The 21,997-nt window shown below is 43.5% G+C and overlaps 2 protein-coding genes across 6 annotated transcripts in view; one reads left to right on the top strand and one right to left on the bottom strand.

Annotated features, from left to right (window-relative positions):
• Nucleotides 1-180: 180 nt before the first annotated feature.
• On the bottom strand, nucleotides 181-17,318 carry CCNI2 (cyclin I family member 2). 2 transcript variants are annotated; one of them, XM_034778350.1, is made up of 9 exons: nucleotides 17,307-17,318; nucleotides 11,703-11,792; nucleotides 9,524-9,544; nucleotides 8,438-8,594; nucleotides 7,151-7,285; nucleotides 6,161-6,235; nucleotides 4,803-4,943; nucleotides 3,524-3,754; nucleotides 181-2,628 (listed from the first exon to the last, which is right to left on the bottom strand). In XM_034778350.1, exons 4-9 carry the CDS (start codon nucleotides 8,549-8,551, stop codon nucleotides 2,224-2,226), a joined length of 1,101 nt encoding a protein of 366 aa, XP_034634241.1. In that variant the 5' UTR covers nucleotides 8,552-8,594; nucleotides 9,524-9,544; nucleotides 11,703-11,792; nucleotides 17,307-17,318; the 3' UTR covers nucleotides 181-2,223. The 2 variants fall into 2 exon arrangements, with proteins under 2 accessions (XP_034634241.1, XP_034634240.1); XM_034778349.1 differs by lacking the exon at nucleotides 9,524-9,544.
• Nucleotides 12,238-21,997, top strand: part of KIF3A (kinesin family member 3A) — a 41,688-nt gene continuing 31,928 nt past the window's right edge. For 3 of the 4 annotated variants that reach the window (XM_034778345.1, XM_034778344.1, XM_034778343.1), the window contains exons 1-2: nucleotides 17,600-17,750; nucleotides 21,292-21,574. In XM_034778345.1, coding sequence (XP_034634236.1) covers nucleotides 17,745-17,750; nucleotides 21,292-21,574 — 289 coding nt within the window. In that variant the 5' untranslated portion in view covers nucleotides 17,600-17,744. Of the gene's footprint in view, nucleotides 12,552-17,599; nucleotides 17,751-21,291; nucleotides 21,575-21,997 lie in introns of those variants that run through there. The other variant, XM_034778346.1, reaches the window with a different exon arrangement.

The following is a 21,997-nucleotide window of genomic DNA, read 5'->3' as shown; positions in this document are numbered from 1 at the left end:
AGGATGCATAACAAACAGCATAGAAAATGAAATGGCCTTGGGACCAAACTGTCCTTTGACAAACACCCCCTCAACCCTGTTGCCTTTAAGGGGATTGCATGGAGTCGCATCAGGGCAGATTCTGGCCCTATTCCGATTTTATTACATTCTTAACCTTAAGGAACACACTCAGAAAACCAGAACGTAGATTACAGTTTATTTAATGAAAACTACAAAAGATCATTTGCCTCTTTAAAAGTCAGGCAGTCAAGTCACAGTTTGTGATAGAAAAGGAAGGTGCTGCTTTTTTTTTTTTTTTTGTTCTTTCTTTTTTTGATCCTACCACAAAATGAAAACATTCCTATGCTACTTAGGCAGGATTAATAAATAACATTCCAAGTCCCTCCATAAACTAGCCCTCGAGATGCGTGGAAAGGCTTGTAAACGGTTTTCTCTTCTGGTACAGTGCATCGTTTTTAAATTCCCATTTCAACACTTATTTACTACATCCTTGCAATCAGACAGACTTGCAAACCACCCTGCTCAATCTGTAAGGAGGGCTGTGGTTTAAACTAGTATAAAGCGCAGCATTCACAGTTTGTGGTAGCCCTTGCTTTGCCGTACAACTTCATCATGTGTTCCAATGGTTGTCCAAATGCACTCAGACTCACATCTCTCACTTGCATTTATTCATCAACTCGCTATAATATTTTTTTGGTACATTTAGCACCATATTTTTGCAGTTTAAAAGAAATTTAGCTTACACACCCACGCATGCACGCGCACACACACACACAAAGCTGACCTTACCACGGTGCTTACGCAGTCAACATTTTAACAGAACATTTCTAAAACTAAATCTGTTAATTCAGCCACTAACAGCTTTGAGCCTGCACAGCATAGCTGCAGGAAATGCTTTCACATAAGCACAAGGTAAAAAGAGATGAGCAGGACAAGGATTGCCAAGAAACCTCATCCTTCATTAAGGAGAATGTTGCTGTAAGGCTTGAATCAGGCTTGGGTAAACCCTCTAGTAGTATGAGGATGGCACTGACATCCAGGTCTCTGCTTAGCCTCACCCCATTTTTACCCTCAAGCAACTCTGGGGCCCTCACTCTGATGAGTTATGCCTGATGCTTAGCCCTACCTGCGCTCAGACAAAGGCAGGCAACTAGCTTTCATACTGGGCCACAACTTGCAGGATCAAGGCCTAATCTGTTTTCCTTACAGTATTGTTCTGATTACACTTTCAAATTAGTATACAAAAAAAAAAATTCACTTAAAAGTGCTGGCCCCCATTTTAAATAAAAAAGTAACAATCACCCTTTCAGGACTCATCCTTTAAAACATTTGCCAGGCTGCTTTAAAACTGTTACAAACTACAGAAGTCAGTTTAACTGCCTCACTGTGGAAATTAGTAGTTAAGGCAAAGAACCAAATGTTTTTTAAAATATATAAATTGTCAAAGAAAAGTTTAAAAAAAAAAAAAAAAAGACAGTTTGCATGCTACAATATGAACAAAATTCAATTGCACCACATAATCTGTGAAGATCTGATGCAAAACCCACTGGAGTCTTCCCGTTGGTTGCAATGGAATCTGGATCAGTCCCTAAAAGCTTGATTCTGAAAGGTGCCAGAGCACTCAGAGCATTTTTTGAGTTCAAGATCAGCCCTTAAGTAACATTTCCTACACAGAGGCTTAGGCTGTTCTCATGACACATTTTTGTTCACTGTTAAATAAGAAGTTTGGTCCCACCTAGGAATATTTCAGTAGACCTAATGGTCCGTGCAATGAATGCTCCCTTCCCCACAAGCCAACTCACCTACAGCTGTTCATATTATGGAAACAGCTTGTAGAGGAGAACAATGTTATAGTCTGGAAGGGCTGAAGTCACAATGCATGCTGGGAGAGAGCCTAAATAATAGCTGCCCAAGGAATGTGGTTCCATCAGTTCCTCCAAGTGCAGTGTGAAGCCCCATCTGCCGAATTTAGATCCCTGAGTTGTATGACTTCAGCTATCTATAGCTGTGGAGGTTTTTACCCAGCTTTATGCTCAGATCATACAAAAATGGTGGGGAAGTAGCAAACATTGTTTTAGGACACACTGAAAAGGCGGCAAGTTAATGTTTTTGGCATTGCTCTATCCAAAACAAGGAATGCTTTCATTTGACAGCATCTAGCATTCCATTCATCGGACCTATTGGCAACTGCATTTGCTAGTTCCTAGACAATTATGACCCCCTCTAGTTAATTTCAGGTGGCTGTAATGGAGGACAAGGGGAGCTACTTTCTCCTTGCCTCAGATTATTGCATGAGCCAGCGATGCTGACCCTTCCACCTTCTGGGACACCATCCTCATTGTATAGGTGCCTGAATCCATCATAGAATTCATCTGTCTCCATGCTGTCTTCATGAATTTTGACGGAAGTAGGTGTGAAAGTTGCTGGAAGTGGCTGACTCACAATGACCCTTGAACTAATTTGACTTGAATTCTTCCATTCAGAATAATAGCAGGGTAACTTTCCCTCGGGATGAGCTCGGATGGCGTGGTTGGCAGGATTAAAGATGTAAACAGCATTGGATGGTTGTAAATGTATTAGCTGCTGATCCACCAGCTCTTTACAATGGATGAATTTGGTGCTACTAACCTGTAATGAAAGATACAGAACTGTTTTTCTCTAGTTTGTTAAATGATTCTGTCCTCTGGTCAAAGCTTTAATTGATGTGCAATTCTAAGGAAGCTCAGTGAAAGGAAAAAAACCCATAATTTTCCAGTATCCAAGGCTTATAATAATAGCTTAGCATTTATAGAGCTTCTCCTCAGTAGCTCTCAAAACATTTTACAAACGGTGGGTGAAAATTATTATCCCAATGTTACTGATGAGAAAACTAGGATGTAGGGGGTTCAGTCACTGATGAGCCCAAGGTCACATGATGAGCAAACGGCAAAGTTAAAAACAGATTCTAGGTTTTTTGACTCCCAGACTACCTCCATACTCACTGCACATGTTCTTAATGAGCACGTGTGTCCTGTAAATCAGAGAAAATGTCTCCATTTCAGGACAAACCGAAATGCCCAGGAGGTAGGGTGTGGCCTTCATCTAGCCATATCTTCAAAAGACTGTTTTTAGCTGAAGTAAACGCACTGACAGATCCTGGCATTCCTAAATCATATAAACGGGCAGATTTTCAATCCTGCTCAGCACCCAGCAGTTCCCATTGAGAACTCTGGAGAACCTCCTCCTCTCCGAGAGCAAATGAGCACTGAGATGTCTCGAAAATTGGGTCTAATGTGATCAACCCATCTTTCACAATAAAAGACCCCCGTAACAAAATGCAGTGTGCTCTCTCCTCCAGGAGTACCTAACTCCCATTAACATTAAGGGGGTTGGTATCAAAGGGAGAACAGACTCTGATATATACATGCACTCCTGAGAAGTACATTAAAAACGTGCAATGTTGGTTGTAAATACACCGCAAGCTTTATTCATTTATCTGTGCGCTGGCCTCAAATCTGTGGTTTGAGGCCATTTTGACTCCTACCTGTGCTTTTTTTAGCAGATCAGTAATAACAGGAAACCAATCAGGAGTCAGCCTCTCCAACTCTAAGGTGATGATCACCAAAGCCAATGTGGAGCCCTTAAACTGCAGTAGTTGGTGGCATGCCATACAGTGCTGTAGCTGTTTGGTCAAGAATGCAACATGGCGGGAAGGATTCATCTGAGGCAGCCCATTTAGTAGATGGGGCCAGTTGGACATCACCATGGCATGGAACTGGAGAGAAGATAAATATATACATACATATATATAAACAAAAATAGCAGAGGTCAACAGTGAACTTTGTACGTTTCATATGTTATTGACCAGAAGTGCAAACTAATTTCAATCCACATCAGGAAGTGTAGAAATATTTTCCCTGTTACCATGTGTTACTTGGTTTGTGTTGTACTTGCCAACCATCAAACTGTTTTAAAGCTTATAATGAATGTAAAAGGTCTGTGTTTTCTAACAAATTCTGAAGTCACTGCATTATCCTGACTACCAACAAAAGACAAGTGGTATTCAGGCCAGCAGATAGGAGTAAATTCAGTTGTCATGCTTTTGTTTCCTCAGTAAATTCATAGTCCAAGCACCTGGCTATGATAGGTGGTTTTCAAACAATCATCAGCTTAATGTGGTTTAAATATCCATCCATTACTATAAAAAGAGAGCCCAGGGTATGTTCATTTCATGTGATTTTTGCCTTATAAACACATGATCATTTATTTAAGAAAAGTGTAATTGTTTCTATGAAGTGTTTAGCAAATAATGTGACTAAGTGCCAGATCAGTATGGTCTAATTGCCCAAAACTGGGGTCAAGTTTCAGTGGGGGCAAGAGATGGTTTGAGAGGACCTGTGTGTGAAATGTAGCAAAAATTCCGACAGCTTTCTATGTACAGTATTAATAGAATGGAAATAGTTAGAAATATTTTTGCAGTGTGTATTTAAAAAAATAAAAATGGAGTGTAGTTGTGCAGTACAGGAAACTTTTTAAAGTCCATTTTAGTTGTCCTTTAAAAATGAGGGTCTGGTTGAATAATTTTTAAACAAAAATTAAAGGTTTTGAATAGCAGTATGTTTAAAAGAAATTGACATTTTTCACTGTAACATTCTTCAAAAGACTTGCAGATAGCTAAGAATGTGTGGCTTAAAAGTCACTGTGGAAGGGGTGTGTGTGAGCGCACGTGCATATGTGTTTTCTAGTCTTATTTGGTAAAAGAGCTGTTTCCTTAAATGAGAAACAAAACTAGTTTAGACTTTTGCAAAATTCTTAGTGCTTACAATGTTTAAGAAATCCATAGGTGTCGCTGTGTAAAGATCCCAGTGAAGCTTATCTAGTATAATTCTTTCCATTCTCAAAATCTCAGCTGGAGAGCATTTACAACCACTCCGCACTGCAAGCTTCTTCACTGATGGTATTACCTGTGAAAATTGAAAATAATAATAATAATAAAGAAGCCGCCTTCCTACACAACGTTGTGTGCGACCTTTTTTGTCTGTGCGTGCAAAGGGATCTGATTAACACACAGGTGCCTTGAGGAGCCAAGAATTGTTTAAATTCAGGTTACCCGATTTCTAAATACCTCCTGACAACACCAAGAGGGAATGTGACCCTGTTGAATATGAAATTAGAGATTCAAGAGCACTGCTTCCCCAGCCTTATTATTCTGCTGTTGTGACGGTCTCTCTGAAGCCTCCTGCTAGCCTGTTTCTCGGAGCTTTTTCTTTATTTGTGGTTCTCTTATTTCCTGTGGCCAATGACTCAACTTCTCCTGTCTACTGGGAAAATATTGCAAAGCACAGCCTTACGGTATGTATTGTGTGAAGGCTTATATGCATCTCTGCAGAGCATTTCAAGGATGCTGACATGTTCAAGGAGAAACACATTTCTGACTCTAGCATTTACAATACCGAGTTCTTCTATTTCATGACCTTTAGAAAGGCCTTGAGCCCAGAGCTCTTCTCCTTTCATTACAGTTTGAAAAAGAAAAGCTTTGGCCACATTTAGATAACGAAGAGGGGTGGATGCAGTCTATGTTTTTCAAAGGCAATTTTGAGCTATTATTACAAGCTTTCAATTTTTTTTTAACTCTAAATTTGAAAAGCAACTAGTTCAAAATGGTTTACATGATTTTTGAGGTGTGCTTTCAAAATGCTGCAAGAGGTTTTAGCCACATGATTATAACTGGGTAATTATCTCTCAGAGATTCTCTCATATCCAGGTGAGCAGCTGCTGATTTAAATGTTTAATGAACGGACTGGGAACCAACCCATGTTTGAGTTATCTGCCCCAAACCACAGGGACTTAATTGGATGGAAGTCGAGCCACATCTTCTACCCTCAGGAAAATACATACCTTCTAACCTTGCTTTGAAGAACTATTACCCTGTCTTGGCTTCTTTAATCTCCCAATTTCCCATCACAGCAGAACAAGTGAAGGACAGAGCTTTAATAATATACATCTTTCATTCAAGGGACTCATGAAACTTTCCAAATGATGGTTAAGCAATATCAAGACAAGTGTTATTGTTATTAGCTAACCAAAGGACAGAGAGGATAAATTGGTAAAAGCCTGGAAACGTGAATGACTCAAGAATGACCAGAAGTTGATTTACTGTATTTAAATAAAATATACAGACCTCATCTTCTTCGTTGGTTTTTGCTGCAAGGACGAGGCAGGTAATTGCTATGCACCGAAGGTATTTTACTTGTGCCTGAAGGGGAAAGAGCAAAACACTGAGCATAGAAGACAACGTTCTAGATGAAAATAAACAATGGTCATTCAGATAGAGAGGCCCAAATCTTCACCTTTAGTTTGCATTAAACCTGCTTTGACCTAAATTGTAGTTTCTATTAGTAAAAGATAATTTTATGCTCAAACAAAGACATGAAAAATTACAATGGAAGGAATCCCCTCCTGAGTGCAGGTATCACGGCATTCCGTACTTAGCTCATGCAATACAGTCAGCCCTAAGCTGCAGTGCTACCAGTCACAATGTGATGATTCCATTTATTTATTGTAAGTTGATGGGTACTGAATACTAGGCTTGAACTTTTGGCTGATACGAATTGGGGCAGGGATAGCTCAGTGGTTTGAGCATTGGCCTGCTAAACCCAGGGTCATGAGCTCAATCCTTGAGGGGGCCATTTAGAGATCTAGGGCAAAGATCTGTCTGGGGATTGGTCCTGCTTTGAGCAGGGGGTTGGACTAGATGACCTCCTGAGGTCCCTTCCAACCCTGATATTCAATGGGAAATTTGCCATTGATTCCAAGGGCAGAGCAATCGGGCCTGTAGTTTGTGTAAAATAGCAGTGAAAAGTAGTTGCAGAACCCAAAGGCTTCATGTTTATAACTACATTTGGACTATAATTCAGGGGAAATCCCTCTTTAGGACAGCACTCAAGTATGTGCTTAAATGAAGCTCCTGCTTATGTCCTCTGACTTAAAGTTTAGCATGTGCCAGGGCCTTGATTGCTATCTGAGTTCTTTGCTTTCTAGAGTTCACTATCTGAGTGATTCCAAATACCTCCAGTCCAGCTACATTTGTAACTGAATCCTAATTAGATATTCGCGGCAGCCCTAGTTAATAATAAAATCATAAAAGAAAGCTTCCAAAGAGAATCTCTACCTTTACTGATGCCAATAACCGGTTAAGAATGTTGATAGCCAAGGCAAATGTTTCAGAGTAAAATTGGAACTGGGAGCTTAATTCTGCAATCCAGAGAACTGCTTTCTCATAATGTGATGGAGAGATATCTGTGCCCTGAAATGGAGGAAGAAAGTTAAAACACAATTGTTGGTTTGTTAAACAACACACTTACTTTGGAGGAATCGAATTTAAAATCCATCTGTTTAAATGCTCTAATCAACAGCTCAGTTATACTCTTAGTCCAACAGTAGAGATCATCTTGAGGGCTTTAGCTGATTTTTTACATCTACGGGTTCTTTGTGCAGCTCTTTGTCTCAAATTTGCTCCACCCCTGGACTGGATAGAAGCCAAGTTTGCTACCATATGGCACATGCTTCAGAACCCATCTACCTACTCAGGCTTTTCTTGTGAGGACGTGTTCCGAGGGGAGGACAGAGTATACGTCTTGTTGACGTACTATTGTCAGTGATTTATAGTATGCATTTAAATGTTAACGTAAAAGCAACTAGAGCTGTGTGATAGGCACACAGTATAAATTAGGGGATGATTCAGATAATAATGTCCACCATTAACTTGTATTATATCGATCTCCAATTATCCATTCAGATGATAGTGCCCGGTTCATTAATAAAATAAATAATAATACCTTGCACTTATATAGCACTTCCATTACATTGTGAGGAGAAGGGACCTAGCCTGAAATGCTTTTCAAGGGCAATTTTGCACTTCGATCTCAAAGCACTTTACAAATGTGGTAAGCATTATTATCCCCATATGACAGACAGAAAAACTGAGCAAGGTTAAGTGGCTTCCCAAGGTAACAGAGTGAGCCCATGGCAGAGCCAAGAACAGAATTTAGTTTCCTGACTCCTAACCATTAGATCGCAGATCATCCCCTCTTACTCTCATCTGAGTGAAATTGGGGGGTGGGGAATAAAAAGTGACCAAGCACTGTAGATTTTAGGATTACTTACGTATAGGACCGTTGATTAACCCAAATAAACACACTCCCCTGTCATCTGATTGCTACTCCCAGGTTCCCATTTATGCAAGGATATTCTCTGGATTTTATTTTGGATCAACTGTGTTTTAGACATTGTGCATCTTGTTATACTAAATTAAAACCTGGACGGACACACATCCCAATCCTGGTATCTAGTCCATATGTGATGTAGATATGTGGATCAGATAGCAGAATTGGGGCTGTATTTTGCAGAAAACCTTCTGGAACACTAATGCATTTCCAAAGAGAAGAGGAAAGAATACCTTCAGTGTGAAATTCCAAAAAACTGGCACCTTCCAATTCCTGGCCTCTCTTATTAGGGCATTCTCTAGTAGGAACGGAAATCTCTGACTCTCAGAAGATCCGGTACACTTCATAGCAACGAGTGGGTGGGCCAGTTTCCCAGGTAGGCACAGCTATCTAAACCAAGGAAAACTGAAGCATTATAAAACATCACAACTCCTTAAAACTATATGAGGATTTTTTTCGTAGTGGCTTCTTCAACTTTAAAATGTTGAGAACTAACTAAAGAATGTCCCTGCTACTTGTCTGTTGCCCAAAGATGTTAAGAGATAGGACCCAGTCTTGCTTTCATGCCAGTTCATGACAGTTTTGTCATTAACTTCCATGGAAGCAGAAACAGATCCATGATGAAAGAAACCTCAGACAACTGAACAATTATGCAGCCAAGAGCTTTTCTTCACGGGCTGCATAAATACAGTACTTGCAGTAGCCTTCTAATGGAGGACTACCTACTACTGGGCTCACACGCTCTGTAAATAAAATTAGGTTCCTAACTAGCTTTAAAAAAAAAAAATCTATTAACTGCTATATTAAAGGTTTTGGAAAACAGAGGCCTAGAGTTCTAGTTTAAGGTAAACAGGTTCAACATCCTTTTTTGCCTTTTTTCCCACACAAAACCTAAGATGAATAAAATTGTTTTCAATGGGGTTTTATAATTCCAGGGGGGAAAGTTATGCTTAAAACAAGATAAAACTTTGATTGCAGTGTTTGGAATCTAAACTTTACAGTCTGGTGCTAGTGACTGAGAATCAGAAATGACACTGGTGAGTCTGTTTCCATTAGTCAAACAGAAAGCACTGCAAAGATGCAAACAAACAGCCAAGCTGATGAAAAAATAAACTAGATTTTAAAAATTCCATTGGTTGTTTTAATCTTGGATGTTATTAGTAACACAGTAAGGAAATGTGATTGTTAAAAATAAAATTTTAAACTAATAGCATTGCTTTAGAAAAATCACCACCTCTAACCAATCAAAACAGTTACACTTGGGTATCAAGAAATGTGAACTTCATTGACAAGCTGAAATTAAAGATTTTAATGCTTACATTTCAGTGCCACTTGAGAAGCTGAAAGAAAAGAGCATGAGCATGGACATAGCGTTTCACCTGTGAAACAGGACCCAGGGTTGATTTTTACTAATTTTAAGTTCTGTACTTCTTTCCTTTATTATAAAGCCCTGTGGACTCTGCCTTCTTCCTCTTTGCTTCCCAGAAGCTCTTATCACTATTTTCAGCAGCTCCGTTAAGTATTCAAAGCCTCCACGAACCTTCTGGAAACTACTCTACATTTCCAAAGCTGAAACTCCATGAAATGTTTTTCCCCTCCCCCGCTAAAGGCAAAAATAATGCACATGACTTTGGCTTTAATTGGTACTGGGTGCAAAAGAGCATCAGAACTGAAAGCCCCCAAAAGTTAACCAAAGGGAGAGTTTGAAACAAGAACTGAAGCCAATGCAACCAAAGGGAAACTGTCAGGCCACTTTCTGATACACGCTGACATATCCCTGTTCCTGGATTAAAAAATAAAATAAAAACAGTTTAAAATTAAATAGAAGCAATTCTTAATACAGAAAAATGAATAGTGGCAATATAAGTAACTATACTTCCCAAAATACTGTATGTGCAAACTTGGCCCTCCAAGTGATTAACAGAACGGATCTCTCACGTCTTACATTTACAAATGATTCTTATTGAAACCCATTTGCAATCTTCTGTTTTTCTCGAAGCATCGCATTCTTTAAAATTACATGTTACTGAGGAATCCTGCCACAGCAGGGGAATGGATCAAATGATTCAACAGTTCATTTCCTTCTCTTGTCTCTGGCTCCTTTGTTCCCACAAAGAGGTGCAGCTGGCAACATTTACCCAAATGGTGCATGAGAATAGGGGAGCTACATTTCAGGCACACCATCCTCTGCACAGGGCTGACAGCAGGATGATGGGGTTAGGGAAGCAGGGCACAATCGTGGATCCCCAGGCACCCTGATGAGGCAGAGCCAATCACAGGGACATGCTGTCGCACATGGTGCCCCATTCCCTGAGTGGACTAAACCTTGAATCTCGAAACAGCAGCAATAAGGTAAGTTTTACTTATTTCTTTTTTAAACAGAAAGAAGATGGAAGCAGTGGGAGATTGACATGGTAGGGGGAAGGGTGGGTGACAGGGGTGAAGATTGAAGGAATTAGCACCCCTAGGAAATTCTCACCTCTCTAAACATTTATGAGCCTAGCCAGGGTCTGGAGGGAGATATCAGTCTCCAGCTGTGGGCCTCACATAGTGTTGCCATGGCTAGCAGCCACTGCCTATACTGTGCTACCTCCTCCCTCCGAAAACACTCAGAGCAGGGATAACTTTAGAGCAGCATTAACAACTCCCCCTGTTTTAACTTGGATATCAGTCCGTGGGAAGGGTGGGAATACACACCACAAAGTGCGTCCGTTCACTCGCCCCTGCCCATTTCCCCCCCTTCGTCACATATTGGCCCGAAGCCCATTTATATGACAACCCACTCAGGGGGGCTGGTTGTCACAGAGTGTTATGGTGTAGGGTGGAGGGGGGTCTCTCTGTAACTGGGTGAAACCCGTGGACTGTCCATGATTTTGACCTGGTGCCAGGGATGCCCTTAGGCCCTTTCTTCACTTGACTTCTCATTGTGCTTTATCTCCCTTGTAGAGCTGATGGGAGCAAAAACTCCTGGTTCCCTGGAGTTGTCTGTTTCTCGCTCTCTTTTTTGTAATGCTGTAAAGGCACCAGAAGGAAGGGGTGGAGGAGGGTTGACTGTTGGATCCCAGTGTGAACACAGCTGGGTCAGGGTTTCCTCTTTCCCCCTCCCCCCCCGGTTCCCCGTCCCTTATGTTGGGAAAAGAATCTGAGCCCCCGCTGGGTAACTTCTGTCTGGATGCAGGATACAGCACCCACAAAATAACCAGGCTTGAGGGGTAGAGGGCAGGAGCAAGGCAGGCGGCGACTCCACCATCCCTCTTTCGTTTTCATTTCGGAAACAAAAGGGAGGGCGATCATGTGATGGGCTGGCAACTAACTGCACAAGTAACCAAATCACCGGTTCTGGGAGCCGGGGAGCGGCTGCCCCACGTCAGAAATCTCGGGGATCGAGGTGGGGGCTGGGATCAGAGTCAGGGTACCAGCGCTGGGTGGGTACCCGAGGGTTGGGGGGGGAGTCCCGCCGAGAGCTACGCCCATGCCCGTCCCTTCCCCGGTTCTCACCTCCCTGGATCGGCCGCTGCGGGTCTCCTGGATCGCGCTGGCAGGGCATTGGGGAGCCGCCTGCACGGTGGGGTTCAGCCCTTCACTCCGCTCCCATTGTGTCCCGTCCCGGCCGCGGCTGCGGCAGCCTCCGCTCCAGGAAATGGCTCAGCCCGTGCAGGCAGAGGGGGGCTCCCCGGACCATGCTAGAGGGGGCTGCTGACCCCCGCCCAGCCAGCGGGGAAGACAGCCCTGCCCTGGCCCGCAGGACGAGGCGCTCGCAGGCAGACCTAGACGGGAGAATCGCTCTGTTGACAGGCTCCGGAGTCTGCGCAGCGCCCGGGACTGTCCCTCTGATCGCGCCAGGCTCCGCCTCTCCCCTGCCGGGTCCCGGGGGTGCCGAGTCCAGCAGCAGGAGGACAGCTCCCCCCCCCCGGGCTACGTGAGCATCAGCATGGAGCAGCCAGCAGCTCCCCGCCCGCCCGCCCGCACGCAACTCCTCCTGCCCTGCAGCCCTGAGAACCAGCCCGCCCGGCTGGAGGCGGGACCCGGTGTCAGCCTGGCGGCAGCCTCTGCTTCTCGGACTGTCCCAGCCGCCCTGGGTACCCTGGGGGCTTTCTGCACCCGCTGTATCCGGGCCAGCGTGGCCGTCTGCCACTCACAAGCCTTTGGTTGGCTCTCGAGAGTCGCAGTGGCAAGGATTCCTCTGCTGAAGCCCGGGTACACATTTCTGAACAACTAGCGGGCAAGACTAGCAACAAGTAAACGCGTTTGCAGTCTGGAGCGTGATCTGAGTCGTGCCACTGATACTCGGGGACGGGTCATAAAAATGAAGCACATGTGGAAATGTTTGCCGGATTGGGGACCTAAGTGAGTGTCTATATTTAATGTTATGTGTTACATATTTAATAACTGTTATTCTGTTACTGACCATACCTTCTGTTATGTTAAACTGGTAACACATTTAAACATGGCATTTTATTCTCACTATTTATGGTCTTTCTGTTTTGTGTTTTACTCAGTCTGGAAAATAAAAACAGACTCCTCACTTCCACATTCGTTAATAGTTTCTGGTTCTCAATCTCATCACTAGCATAGAAGGCTCCAGACTCTAGCTGCATTTCAGAACCGTCATCAGGTGCAGATGTCTGTCTTGACAAAATACGAGTTATATGTTGGTGGGTGTTTTGTTTTAAACCTAGTGGATATTTAGGCTATGTAATTCCTTAACTTGGTTATACCATAAATATCCAAAGAGGAAGACAAAATCGTGTCGTAGTTGTTCACAACCTGAGTTATCCAGTGTAGCAGCCAGGGTCCTGCTCCAATCACTGAGACAATCCGCTTCAATATATAGCCACCAAAAGAGATGAGTAAAGGTTGTGATATGAACGGTATTATCTAGGGCTGCATGACAGATCAAGCATGAGAACTCTGCCTCTGTCGGTTCCCTGCCACCCATATGTATGTATTTCTTTCTGCCTCCTTCAACCTGTTTCAAATTGTCATTGTTTTTCCTAGGGCAGCCACCATATTGTGATCACAGCTGATCATAGAGTGACATGACACTTTAAGGAAGAGGAGTCATGACACTTACATGGAAGAGGAGTCTACACAGGGGCTTGATCTGATTCCCACTGAAGTCAAAGGCCTTATCTACACTTGTGCCACCGTGTAGGGTACACACCACACTGAAAGGCTGGTTGCATCCACACTCACTGTGATAAGAACAGGAGTACTTGTGGCACCTTAGAGACGAACACATTTATTTGAGCATAAGCTTTCGTGGGCTACAGCCCACTTCATCAGATGCAGAGAATGGAACATATAGTAAGGATATATATATATATACACACACACACACACATACAGAGAACAAGAAAAGGTGGGAGTTGCCCTACCAACTCTAAGAGGCTAATTAATTAAGATGAATTAATTACACTGTGATGTGTAGCTACAAGCTGCAAGGAAAGGCTCTGGTAGAGAAGAAGCAGCCGGGAAAGGCTCTGGCAGTGGGGAGCTGCTGGAGACTTTCCCTGGTGCCTTCCTCCTGCAAGAGCCTTTCTCTGCTGCCAGAGTCTTTCACTGCAGCGAGGAAAGGCTCTGGCAGTGGAGGGACAGCGGGACACTACACTGCTAAAGGTCGCAGTGTAGATGTGGGATACACTGGCTGGACGTTTAGAGAGCCGTGTAGGGTACAGACCCATGGGTTCTGGCATGTCTACTCACCTAAGGACTGCCTCACTGTCTACACTGCTGTTTATACCCGTGCTAACTGGACATACAATGTCCATACTCTACAACTGCCGCAAGTGTAGACCGACCCAAAGGGAAGCTTTCTTTTTACTTCAGTGGGCTTTGGATCAGGCCCCATAAAGAGTGTCATGCAGTTGTAGAATATCACAGCTCAAGTATCACTGGGCTGCAACACCTTAAAAATTGGAACACTTTGATACCATTATAATCATATACACCTGGCCTGGAACATTTGGCCTCAGCCACTACCTCAAGATCGATTCTCAAACACACACAGAATTAACAAAATCAGAGCCCAAACCTGCTTCCATTGAAGCCAATGGAGGTCTTGATATTAACTTCAAAAGGCCAGGATTTGACTGGTGGGGCCAAACAATTCATGGATTTAATAGGAACTGGGCAAAAATTGGCCCACACTAAGTTCATCTGAGAAGTTGTACAAAGAACTTCATTAAGCAAGATTTGTCAATGACATTTTATTATGAAAATACAATAGTATCAATTTAAATGCCCTTCTGAATGCACTGCAAGGCTTGTCTGTTCTCCCAAGCTTTTAAAAAGGGGGAAGGATTATGAGGGTGCAGATGAGTTCAAGGGAGGTGAAGAGCTAGGTATTGTTTTTTTGTTAGATTTGAAATTAGGCGAATGTTTCTAACCAACAGCCTTCCAAGGGGAGCAGTGGGGGCAAAAAATCTAACTGGCTTCCAAGACTGAGCTTGATAAGTTTATGGAGAGGATGGTATGATGGAACTGCCTACAATGGCATGTGACTCATTGGCGACTGCCAGAAGCAAAAATCTCCAAGAGCTGGAGATGGAACATTAGATGGACCCCCCAGGGGTCTGTGGGCCACAGGTTGAAAATCACTGTTCTATGGTAACGACAACCTTTCACGGACCCCTTAGACATAGTCTTTAGACCCCCATGGGACCACAGATTGAAAACTATTGTGGTAGTGACTAAAATGTTGTGTTATACAAATGGAAAATATGTTCAGTAAAAAAGAAAAAAAAGCTAAGACCTATATCATAATAAATATTTTAAATTAATTCCTACACATTCAGGGTCAAATTGTGTCACTTTTACTTGAATTGGGTAGTACCTCATTCCATAAGTAGACCAGCTGATTTCAAAGTTCCACTCAGTATGAGTAAGAGTGGCTGAATCTGTCCATTAGCTACCACAGGGCCAGATCTTGCTTTCATTGAAGCCAGTTGAAGTTTTGGCAGAGGAAGAAATGCAAGACTGGGCTACAATTCCTATCTTTTCTTCCTTTAGAGTATCTCCAAAATCTGTCCCTTCCTCTTTCCTTTCCTTGCATTGAATACTGCCTTGACTACAACAACTTCCTTCAGAGTTCTTCTCTGGTGTACCCCTGTGCAATTTCTCCTATAGCTCCAGCCAAAATGCAGCTGCTTGGGGCAGTTTCCCTACCTGCTACTCAAGGATGATAGGAATTGGATTTTTGCCCTGGCTTCTCATAAGACAATCCAAGCGTCTCTTCTTCACTTTCGTACCTCTATATAACTACTATTGCCTTTCTCTCCTCCTACACTCCCTCCTGCTCCTTTTGTTCCACCCAAGCTTCTTCCCTGAGTGCTTCCCCTGTGTTTTTCCTCCATGCCTAATTTTGGATTCTTTCATGCAGCACTTTCATATGGAGTAGAATATATGCTAATATATGCCATGCCCTTTCAAAGCCCCAGCTGCTCTGTGGAGACATCCACACACCATTCTGTCTGTTTTACTGTATGTGAACCTCTTCTTGCCTGTAAGTTATAAACTCTTGGAGGGGAGGGCTAAATGTCTCCATTAGGATTCTTTGCACACTGTAAAGTGCTATGTACCATTGTGGCACTATGTACATACTGAAAAATAGCTGTGAAGAGATTGTTTTACTTGTTCTCACCTTTTTGACTCACTTTTGACACCGCCTATAGGTCTGAGGAAATGATACACATACCTGTAGTTATGTGTAAGTTCCCATGCATACGCCACATGATAATTGCTAGTTGTATAATACTATATTAGGTGTCTAACCCATCCTCTTATTAAAAACTTAGTCTTGACTCCTGCCATATTTCCACTTTCTCTTATAACCGGAAGGCAAATGTGCACAGTTGCTAAATGTTACAGACCTCACCTTCTTTCTTCTGATATTGATGTTTTTTGTAGATGTATGCAATCACAGGCCGAGTCTCCCCATCTATACTTCTTCCCCTCTCCGTGGCTGCCCATTGTAACTGTAAATGGTGGTCCCTGTAGTTATACCTGGTGCAGTTCTACTAGTACTCAGCAGAGGGTACAGGACTCCAAGACCTTACACAGGCGATTTGCTTTGCAGGGAATGTGGGAAAAACTCCCTATGGATTTTGGGGGAAGGATGGGAGGAGACTGGAGAAGAATCGGATCCATTTCTTTATGTGGAATTAGGAGCTGTGGCGTAAAACCACAACAGGGTTTTGCTGTTTTACAGTTACTGTGCAGCTTATGAGGGAATAATTTCGTCCCAGCCCCCAGTACTCAGGATGTACATGCTAAAACCAGGATTTGGTCCTCCGTATAAAAATACTGTGTTCTCGTTTTTCACAATGGCCCCCTTAAGAGAAAATTGGTCTCAATGTTTGCTCACCTTACTCATGTGAGTAAGCTCCCACTAAAGTCAATGAGAGTATTTCTGTGAGGAAGGAGACCAGGCTTGATTTTGTGCTGAGCAAACATGAAGGCACTCAGCACCTTGCAGGACCAGACCCTTTCACTGTGTTACGTAATAACTGCTTCCCATCAGTACATGTCATAGTGTCACCATCATTACAACAGAGCCTTCTACCAAATAAACTAATAGCTCGACTATGGTGAACACTAACGTCTACAGTCACTGGGCCAGGTTCTCTGCTGTAGCAGAGATCAGCACCTTGCAGCGGAGAGGAGGCCATCAGAGAATTGGTTATTGTCATGCCACCACCCTGGTTAGAGCTACTTGGGATCTTGCTCTGACCTAGGCCAGCTGGCAAAAGTCCGGCAAAGAGGCCACTTGTCAGGTCAGAATAGCCAGAATCTAGCACTTCTCCAACCAGGCCTGTCTCTGGGTCAGGAGGCTGAGGTAGAAGCTAGTTGTATAGACCAGTGAATCCTCAGATGGCCAGATAATACCAGAATGCAGTCCCTTTGCTGGAGTCTGTGTGGGTGTATGGCGAACACCTGAACTGAGCAGACTGCAGGATCAGCTCCTAAACTGGCCAGAGCACGTTGAGCTCTCTGGATGAGAAGCCCTAGATCAGTGCTAATGATTAGTTAATTAGCATTAATTATTATTAATGATGCAAGATGGTGACAACACGAGCTGTTCCATGATGCTGCTTTTGGGACCCGCTTCCACTCTGGGCTGCGCGTGGCGCCCAGCCCGGCTCGGCCCAGCCCGGCTCGGCTCGGCCCGGCCCAGCCCGCAACCTCAACAGCGCCAAACCCCACCGAGCATCGGGCGCGGCTGCTGCAGTGAGGCCGCTTCGCCCAGCCCCTGCCTCACCCCTCATTGGCTGGAGCCCTGCACCAATGGCTGCGCGGCGAGTAGATGTGCCCCTCCCTATCCCCAAGCCCATTGGTTGAGCGGCCTCCGCATGGCACAGGGGTTAGCTGAGCGCCCCGTCACTCGCGCGTGGAGGTGGGGCCGGGCGGAGCAGGCGTCGCGGCTCTAGCCCCTGTTATTGTTACACTGTATCGGGTTCGGGGTTACACTGAGCCCGCCCTTCCCCCTCGGGCGGAGAAGCTGGGTGCGGACCGGAGCCGCCCCGCAGGGACTCGCTCAGGATGCCGGTGAGGATCCAGAGCCGGCCCGCGGTCCCGCCTTCCCCATCGCTACGGAGCGTTGTGCCGTTGCTAGGGTGGCGCTGGGCCTGGGAGCAGCGGGGAGCCTGGGCCGGCTATGGAGGGGTGTGTGGAGTGCGGGGTACAGGGGGGCCTTGGGCCGGGGAGGGGGGGTCTGAGGCGAGGGGTTGGGGGATGGAGGGCGGGGTACAGGGGGGCCTTGGGCCGGGGAGGGGTCAGAGGTGAGGGGCTTGGCATGGGGGTGCAGTGTGGGGTACAGGGGGGCTTTGGGCCGGGGAGGGGGGGTCTGAGGCGAGGGGCTTGGCATGGGGGTGCAGTGTGGGGTGGGGATGGAGTGCGGGGTACAGGGGGGCCTTGGGCCGGGGAGGAGGGGTCTGAGGTGAGGGGCTTGGCATTGGAGCATGGAGTACAGGAGCGAGTCTGAGATCATGGGCCTTGCATTGAGAGATGGAGTGCAGGGTACGGGAGGGCCTAGGCTAAGAGTGGTGCCCACTCGGAGGTGAAGGATGCAGAGAGGCCCTAGTTAAGCGCTTGGCTCTGGGTAGCATGTGTAGGATGCCCTAGGCTCACAGTGCAGGAAGGCTCTGGAGCCCTTAGGTTGGGTACTAGGCCTAGGGTTCACGGTGTAGGCAGGTGCTGGTCAGGTGTAGCAGGGATGGTGCTGGCCTGGGCTGTTGCTGAGTACTGGGATCTGAGAGAAGAGAGGGGCAGAGAAGTGCTAGACAAAGTTGGTGGTTGCAATTTGACACAGGGAAGCTTAAATCATGTGCATTTATAAGCAGGCAAGATGCTCTTATAATGGATACGCCTGGTGGGTGGTGGAAGATCTGGGCAATAGCCTCTATTGCTTAGAATAATATCCTATTTCCTCCATGCCAACTGCTGTTTAGTATATTATATGGTTTTGACCAATACTTCTGTATGCAAACAAATCTCACAGGTCAATGCATAAATTGGTCATTGCAGGGTTCAGAAAGAGAATTTCTTCCACACCTCAAATAGATTATTGTACAATGAAAGTGTAGAGATTTTTCACACCTTCTTCTGAAGCATTGGGTAGTGCTAGATACTAGGTTTCTTGAGTGAGTGGTTTGTATCTAGTATGGCAAATACTATATTCCTATTACTGGATTGCAGAACATGCATATTTCAATTTATTATAGATAATAACACGCTGTTGTGCCTCCTGTGGTCTCTACATTATTCACTAAGTCATCCTGAGTATCGTGCATATTTATTACGATCAGCCTGAGCTTGTAATGGTGATAAGGCTATTTTTTTTTTAAGGTAATATGCTTCCTAGGTCCAAAATACCTGCCTTACCAAAAGCACCTGTCAATGAGTATTGGAATTGGTGCCCTATGTACTGTCTGATGCATGCCTCGCAACTTATTTTTCTTCATATGGTGAAATCTCAAGGGTAGTCACGGAATTTTTTTTTTTTTTTTTTTTAATGTTAAGGAACTAGAGAGTTCAAGGAATTTCCAAGTACATGATATTCAGTGTACCAGAGAACTACTGATCTGCAGTCCTTACCATTGTCTAATAGTAAAGGTTCACTTAAATAATGAGGTTTCTCCTTGTGACTGGATTGCAGACAGAGGACCTGCAATTTTTTAGCCTTGTTGATTCTGTCTATGCTCAAAGCCTTTTAGACTCCTCTGCTGACTCTGAACTGCCAAATATAATATAAAATAACTGTTACATTTGCCCACCCTGTGGCTCTTACTAGGTTTAGTCTTTGGTGATAAGATTTTTTATGTCTAATTTACTTATAAGGCCTCTGTCACCTTGGCATGTGAGCGTGTTATAAGTATTTCAGAGTAGAAATAGAAATCTTTCTCTTCCCAACTTATAGGAGAAATAGCACGATTAATATATAGGGATTTTTTTTTTAATGCTCTGGCTACATGTTGTGTTCTTATGTGAGTATGCTTAATTCAGAATGCTGAGTTTATTTGTCATTCTTATCTCTTGTGGAAATGATCTCCGTAGGCTAAGTTCAACTGCTGGGAAAGCCCTGGGAAAGCCGTGTCTCTCCCCCTTCCCTTATTGGTTAGTGATTTCATTGTTCCAGTGGAATATAACAGTAACCAATTTAACAATCTGTGGGCAGATGCCCTTGGCTGAGTGGGGAGTGTTATACAAGAAGAAAGTTCTTTTAAAGCTATTTCCTTTTCCTCAGTCTTACCGGGTTCAGCTTTAGCCAGTTCTACATCTGAGTGCTGATCGCCAGCGTTATTTAACTAGTTCTCCTAATGGCTTCATAAAGAGTAATGGGAGAAGGGACAGGGTCTTGTGGAGTGATGCAGGTGAGGTCTTTGGAGATGGAGGAACTGTTGCCCGTTATGACCCACTTACTTTGTAGGCCATATCAGGGAGTATCTCTTGCTTTTGGGGCCCCTAGGTTTGTGGTGCTGGTTCTATGATAGAACAGTAACTGATCACCCATTCAACAGGATGAGTATATGTACTTCTCTTGTCTGGGGGCTGGAGGAACTCATCTACCAGCGGAACAAATGCTGCCTCAGTAGTGCTTTAGCCTAAAGCTTGACAACAATCCAGAATATTGGCTGCTGACTGGTAGCAAAAAAACAAACAAACCCCACTCTCCAAAGGCTAACATCCTGATTAGCTTGTTTAGCAAAAGTTAGGTGCAGGCTGGTAGTTAGCAACCTCTGTAGTATCCAGTGATAAGGTTTTTAGTACTGACTGGGAAACTGTAAGTGTTAAGATGTGTGATAGATGTCTTTCATCAGCAATGTTCAATCTCGAAGTGTGTAACTGTTGGCTTACAATTCATATTTTGAAATTCTTGATGGCAGAATAGAAAACTTACATGTATTTTAAGAGTGTATAAAAGACCCAGCACCCCTAATATGGTCCCCCAAGTTGCACTTGAAGTAGATGAAGTAGAACTGAATGAAATGTGTATATGGACTTTTTGCAAATATTCACTTCAAAAGAAATTTCTGTTTGATTGTGTTCATGACCCTTCTGTATTTGAATTCTAGGAATGTTCAAGCTTTCATGTGTTATTAGTTGCAAAATGTGAATTTTAGCCTGACTGTTCAAAATCAAATGTTTAACAGTATATTTGATTGTAAAATCTGCAGTTTGTGTTCATTACTTACTTACATCTTTCAATCAGGGAATAAAAACAATATCAATGTAACTAAGCAGTACAGTGCACATGTTTTCAAATAAATATTTTCAACAAAGTGTGCAAACAAAGAATCACTTGACATTCACAAATCTTGAATGACTAATAAATTTGAATTTCACAACCCATGTACAATTTGTGAACAGAAAAAGGTTAATTTAATCAAATTAGTTCTTTATTGCACTTTATTTTCTTAGCCCCAATTGTAAATCAGTCCTGTTCTGAACACTTAGGCCCCTGATCCTGGAAAGACTTGCACGTACTTAAATATATGCAATGGAATTATTCAGTGTGTACACTTAAGCACATCTGTAAGTCTTACACTGTAACACATGAAGATGTTTATTTTGTTTTTCATGTATGTAGATCAACAAATCTGAGAAGCCGGACAAGCCTGAGAGCTGTGATAATGTCAAGGTTGTCGTCCGATGCCGACCTTTCAATGAAAGAGAGAAAGTAATGTGCTACAAGATGGCAGTTAATGTTGATGAAATGAGGGGAACCATTACTGTTCATAAAACAGACTCTTCCAATGAACCTCCAAAGACATTTACATTTGATACAGTTTTTGGACCAGAGAGTAAACAGCTTGATGTCTATAACTTAACTGCGAGACCAATTATTGACTCTGTTCTGGAAGGATACAATGGTAAGTCCCTTATTGTCCTAAAAATTAAGGATCCCTTATGCTGTCAAAATTCCATCTGATTTTAGTAGGAGTTTATCTGAAGAAAGACTACTGGTACTAGCACCATATTATTCATATAGTTAACTGTAACCTCGTTTTACTTAAAATAGAATGTCCAATAAGGGTATTCACAATTCTGAGTTCCCTGTTGCCAGTGGTTGTGCTTTTATAATTAGTAACATATAATTATCAGTTACATTGTGAGCATCAGGTATTGGCAAGGTTAGTGGGCCAAACTTCTCAACTACTTTCTATTTGTAAAGGATTTGCATTTTATTTATCTTTTTAACCTACTCGGATTCTTGAGTGCTTTTCTTCTTGTAAAATATCCGTTGCCCTGCATGTGTCAGCAACTCTGCAGTAACAACTTGGCATGTATGTATA

Source organism: Trachemys scripta, chromosome 8 (genome assembly GCF_013100865.1).
Source record: "Trachemys scripta elegans isolate TJP31775 chromosome 8, CAS_Tse_1.0, whole genome shotgun sequence".
Taxonomy (NCBI): Eukaryota; Metazoa; Chordata; order Testudines; family Emydidae; genus Trachemys; species Trachemys scripta.
Note: the sequence above shows the minus strand (reverse complement) of the source record. Positions and strands in the feature narration are given on the sequence as shown.

Coding starts and splice junctions, on each gene's coding strand:
- CCNI2 (XM_034778350.1), bottom strand. CDS start 8,551: ATGAAGTGTACCGGATCTTCTGAGAGTCAGAGATTTCCGTTCCTACTA. Junction 4,944..6,160: donor AAACCAACGAAGAAGATGAG/GTCTGTATATTT, acceptor CAATTTTCACAG/GTAATACCATCAGTGAAGAA. Junction 2,629..3,523: donor ATCTGCTAAAAAAAGCACAG/GTAGGAGTCAAA, acceptor CTTTCATTACAG/GTTAGTAGCACCAAATTCAT.